This window comes from Tarenaya hassleriana, unplaced genomic scaffold, assembly GCF_000463585.1.
Source record: "Tarenaya hassleriana unplaced genomic scaffold, ASM46358v1 Cleome1043, whole genome shotgun sequence".
NCBI lineage: Eukaryota > Viridiplantae > Streptophyta > Magnoliopsida > Brassicales > Cleomaceae > Tarenaya > Tarenaya hassleriana.
In genome coordinates, this window is record NW_010960664.1 from 1 (window position 1) to 5,608 (window position 5,608).

The 5,608-nt window shown below is 34.1% G+C and overlaps 1 protein-coding gene across 2 annotated transcripts; it reads right to left on the reverse strand.

The window, feature by feature from the left end:
* Positions 1 to 672: 672 nt before the first annotated feature.
* On the reverse strand, positions 673 to 3,723 carry LOC104804986 (probable 2-carboxy-D-arabinitol-1-phosphatase). 2 transcript variants are annotated; one of them, XM_010529377.2, is made up of 5 exons: positions 3,518 to 3,723; positions 2,772 to 2,923; positions 2,524 to 2,643; positions 951 to 1,050; positions 673 to 780 (listed from the first exon to the last, which is right to left on the reverse strand). In XM_010529377.2, exons 1-5 carry the CDS (start codon positions 3,672 to 3,674, stop codon positions 758 to 760), a joined length of 552 nt encoding a protein of 183 aa, XP_010527679.1. In that variant the 5' UTR covers positions 3,675 to 3,723; the 3' UTR covers positions 673 to 757. The 2 variants fall into 2 exon arrangements, with proteins under 2 accessions (XP_010527679.1, XP_010527677.1); XM_010529375.2 differs by lacking the exon at positions 673 to 780 and having other exon boundaries at positions 832 to 1,050.
* Positions 3,724 to 5,608: the final 1,885 nt, after the last annotated feature.

Sequence of the window (5,608 nt, forward strand, 5' to 3'; positions counted from 1 at the left end):
TATGTATATATATATTTAAATATACGAGTCTTTTATATATTTATACGTATATATATGTATAAATACATGTATATTTTGTGTATACGTATATATAAATATATATATATATATTTCAATTGATTTTTGAATTAAAATCCAAATTTCCAACCGATGTCCGTTGGAATTCCGTTGGAATTTTTTTTTAAAATTTTCAAAAAAATTTCCAACCAGTATCCGTTGGAATTCGGTTAGAATTTTTTTTAAAAAAATTTCCAAAAAAAATTCCAACCGGCATACGTTGGAATTCTGTTGGAATTTTTTAAAAAAATTTCCAAAAAAATTTCCAACCGGCATCTGTTGGAATTGTTTTTTAACAAACATCCGTTGGAACTCCGTTAAAAATTTGCAACCGATTTTTCCAACGTTAATCCGTTGAAAATTTCCAACAGATATCCGTTGGAAATACCGTTGGAAATTTCCAACCCAATTTTTTAATTGAATACGTTGAAAATCCGTTGGAAATTTTCCAACGGACAAATCCGTTGGAAATTTTCCAACGGACAAATCCGTTGGAATTCGAGGATTTTTTTGTAGTGAATGAACGTACTGATTATTAAAAAAAAGAAAGAATAGAAGAGAAATAATTACCGGCGTTAACAAGATCTCCCTCCAGGCTTGACGGGCAGTTGACCAGAGTTGACGTATTGGGTAAACGCCGTTAACGGAGAAGTTGGCTGGATCTTCTCTCCACATCGTATATTCTCTTGGATATATTTTCTTAGCATCCACTGCCTCCCATTTCTATACCCCATTTAGTTTTTCACATCATACAAGTACATACATACACACATCTACATATATATACATATACATATACATATACATATACATATACACACATGTTGGTAAACAATGCCTTCTAAATGTACGTAAAAATCAAAGGAAAATTAGGATATGTAGATTGTACGGACCATTTCTCATGCCCTCGAGAAAAAAGACATGAGCCTCCATCAACGAGTCGAGGAACACGAGAGGCTCTTCCCGCCCTTCCCACATCAATTCCGCTGTAGTCTATATCATAAACCGGGTTTACAGATACATAAATTCGGTTAAAAGGATATGATGATAAGTTTAATGTTGCATATGACATACAATATTATCATTTATACTAGAAAACATTATTGTATGATACAAGAACTTCCTGTATATGTTTCCTTCCTCCGGTAATAGATACAGGGCAATTCTTAGCATGATATTAGAACCTAAGGTTTTTAAAAAACACAGATACAAAAAGTCTTGTAAGTTTAATACAACGATACAAGCGGGATGTTTTGACCTGCGCTTTTTATAGAGAAAAAATCGGAAAAAAAGTCACTTTTTAATCTGAATGATAATCATCATGCATATCCATGATAGCATGTTAGACAATTGGAGAGATATTAACCATAGTTTGTCCTCACATTTATTCAAATATCGAACGAAAAATTAGCAATCGTCGGTCATATGACGAAATGCCACCTCCATAACTACCAAGAAAACCTACGGGATATCATGTGTTGGTATTTTTAGAGTAAATGAATGGAAATTTAGAATCTCTCAAAAGGATTCATGTTTCACGTGTATTACAAGTATGGTGGAGGAGATAAATGCTTGTAAAAGACGTGGTATGAATTGGCTAAGTGTTAAGGATACGTCGAAAGAGTTTACGTTCGGTTTTGAACGTAAAGGTGATCTCAGAAAAAATGGGAGAGCAGCTCGAAAATATGAGCTGGCAGCCTGTTTTTTCTGAGGAATAAAGCTCATAAATAAATGGGCGGTAGCTCGAAAAAACCAGGAGGACAGCCCGTTTTTTCTGAGCAATTCAGACATAAACGGGCGGGTAGCTCGACAAAAGGGCGGGCAGCCCGTTTTTTCTGAGCAGTTCGGATTGAGCGAAAAATCGCGACCGTTCGGAAAATACTTCCGATTTCTTCACACCTTTCGACATTTGGAGTGTTTATTAACACCCCTGAACATCCTAACACTATATAGAACAGATCTAATTGATTTTGAGAGATTTGTGAGCCTTGTTGGTGAAGAAACTTGCTACTTCTTCTCCATCTTTTACTGTTCATCTTCTTTCTCGGGTTTTTCTGTTTCGGGTAACGTTTGAGGAGCAGATCAATCGTTGCTGGTCTTCTTTGTATCTCTAAACGTATTCTCGGGATTCTCCTTTGCTCGGTGGGGAGGGAATAACGTTTTAGGAAAGTGAAATCACGCCTAGAAGATTATATCCGGGTTCTTACGTTTTTATTTCGATTTCATTGATTTTGTTGTTCTTTCCTGCTGTATCCAGACCCACTTTTCTAACATTATGTCCTAGCCCTAAGTGTATATATATGTATAAAAGCTCCAATGTTGCAAAATTATCAAAACGTAATACAAAAGACGAATGCCTAGAACAAATGGCAGTAAGAGCTTCAAAGCCGAGATCTACGAGACGAGAAAAGGGCATATCGGTCATTAAACCAAGCAGTGTGGATATATAAGAGAGTGAAAACTGACCTTGGCTCGAGATATGGGGCTGGAGAAACATCGGTCGAAGTGTATATCCTCAAGGGCTTCTCTACACCTACGTGCTTGTGCCTTACCTATCTCTGTCAAGACCGATTTATTCGAACTTCCCTACATATACATACATACATACATACTTATACTGATTGATCATATAAAAAAATTTCGAAAATGCTCAAGACATTGCATGGAAAGATTATAAAAAATTTGGTTTTGAGTCGGTTAAACCATGGACCAACCTGAATACGACCCTCTTCATTCCAAGAACTAAGGCCATGCCTTATAAGAGTCACTCTCTTGGGACAAGATAGAGCCTTACGAGTAAGCGAAGTCGTCGCTTTTTCGAAACCATAGGCACCGCCGGTTAATGGACGGACGTTCCGGACTTCATCTTCATTCAGATTCACCAAAGTATGATTACATTTGAAAAATATTCAAGTTATGTGATTCTTATTTTTTTGTAGAAGAAATATTTCATAAACTCGAACGTTCTTTCGCATGACAAGATGCAAATGATCGTATGTACAAAATAATTGTGAAATTGGACGATAATTAGATCCGGCCCGATGCAAAAAAGATTACAAGATTTGCAGATTCTTATCCTTCAAATTTCTTCAATTTAAGAAAACTTAGATAGATATCTCAAAAACTCCAATTCATTTCTATTCAACAAATCAATACTTAGGACAGGACAATGAATACTTGATTAGAACAATTCCAGCAGCGATTTCGACAAACTAATTGCCAAATTTTGCGAATAATCCCAACAACAAGAAGCTAATAAGAACAAAAAACCTCGGACTTAGTCGATCCTCTCATTAAGAACACGAAAACGGAAGAGCTAATCATCAAACACATCACTAACAAAAAAATATATATATATAAAAAAATCAATAAAATCAAAGACAACCTATTCAAGAACGCAGAACTACTAAATCAAACATCTGTAAAATTTAAAAATAAAAATAAAAATATATGAGAATACCAGTGGAGACAGAAGAATCACGAGAGGAACCAATCTGACATATGATCTTGGGGATCGCATGATGATGATGATGACGAAGCCTTTGGCGATGCAAGGAATTTGAAGAAGTGAGGTTCGGATGCAGAACAAGACTTGAAGATGAAACTCCACAAGCCATTTCCGACCACCACTCTCTAATCGGAATTATCTTTCATTTAAATTATGTTATACGTATATGCGCACTACTCTATAAAAAATAAATTTGTTCTGACAAAAGAAAATCCAAGGGGTGGGTGAGGATTGGCTGTGTGCTGGTCCACTCGATGATATTTAGATTATCTTGTTAGGTTTTTACTTTTTAGCAGCCTCACGCGTTCTGATTTTGTCTAAAATTAAAAAGAATAGTACAAAGTTAAATAAAACTTTTTAGCAGCCGCCCTTGCCATGGATCGAACCTGGGCCGCCCGTGAAGGGGGGAAATACTCCACTATCCTCGAACAACTTTTCTAGAACCATTTTTTCCTCAAAAAATAATTCCCTAAAACTATTTATGAAATTTTATTTGACTCTAGGTTAATCGTTTTTCTATTTATTTTAATTTTTGTCTAAATTCAACCAGTGTTTTTTTTTCAAGAGATGAAATAGAAAGAAAAAATAGTTATGTTTTGTGTCGTAAAGACAAGAAAAAATTTCAATATCTAAAGGGGATTTCTCGACTATACAAATCAGGAGTAATCCAAACCGAAGAAACATAAAATTGTATACAAACCAAAATCTGGTATAAAATCAAATTGATATAATTATTCTAAAATGAAAAAAAAATCAAATCCAGATGGAATTCGAACAAATATAAAATAACATAAAAATCTGGAATCTTCATTAGAAATAAATATTTCTATTAATAAAAACCGAATCTAAATAAAAAAAACATCTACTTGGACCAAATTAAACGGGTATAGTTTTTCTAAAACCGATAACTTAAACCCGAAAATTGAAACAAATACGAATCGAAATCCGAAATATCTACTGTTGTGATCGGGTGTATAAAAACCTTTCTTTATATACTATTAGAATTATGGCTCCCCTCCCTCTATACACAAAATACCATAAAATCCCATTTCCCACATTTGAAAACCCTCAAAACAAGAAGAAACAGAACTTACAAAAGAAGAAATTTGGAGGAAGGAAAACTCAAAGACCATGTGGGAGATTTGTGGCTGTTTCCACCATAAGAGTCTCCTCAGCTCCGTTACTACTCATTACAAAAACCACCTCCCAAATCACAACATATAAACAATGTCCTAAACTATGCAATGCATTACCGTATAAAAAAAATTCACTGTTTTTTCTTTGTTCCTTCTTCTTAAAATACATATATCGAACCTCAAATCATATAGAATGCTATATATATCACTGCCGTTCAGTGATTTTCTTTTGTTTTATAGCTCTGTTGTGTGGTTTTCTGGAACTAGTTAAAGTTAAATGGGTATATTCTTATAATGTTTACACAAACGACAAATTCAATATATATTTTGTTTTATTAGAGAGAGAAACAAAACTTGTAGATTACCTGAGATGACTGAGAGCTGACATACGGTAGAGACACGTGAAAACAAGTATGTGCAGTCCGATTGTGTAGAAGAAGGCGAACGTTCTTGCGTATCTGGAAAGATCCATATGTTGGAAATATAAAATTAACCCATGAAATTTTGGGTTTTGAATTTCATATTAGTTTAAACTCATTGATGGATATGAGTTAATTAAATTTGAATGTCCACATGGTATTCATGGTAATCCATCTCTCTTTACCCTATAAATAAGATCTTGATTCACATTTTTCATCCATCAGAAAAATTATCAAAGTAAGGGTGAAAAGAGAGAAAAACTGATTTACTCACTTGTTTTTCAAAGTCATTCCGCTGCAATATGGATTCAGGTATATTTCATATGCGATATATATTATCTTATTAAGTTCGTGTGAATTATGTTATACCGTATCCAGTTCGGATGAGTTTTCATAAAAGTTATAGAAAACCATCAATATAAAGTTAACATTTGGTATCAGAGCATGTGTTTTGGTGTTATCATAATTCATCGATTAAAGTTTCGAAA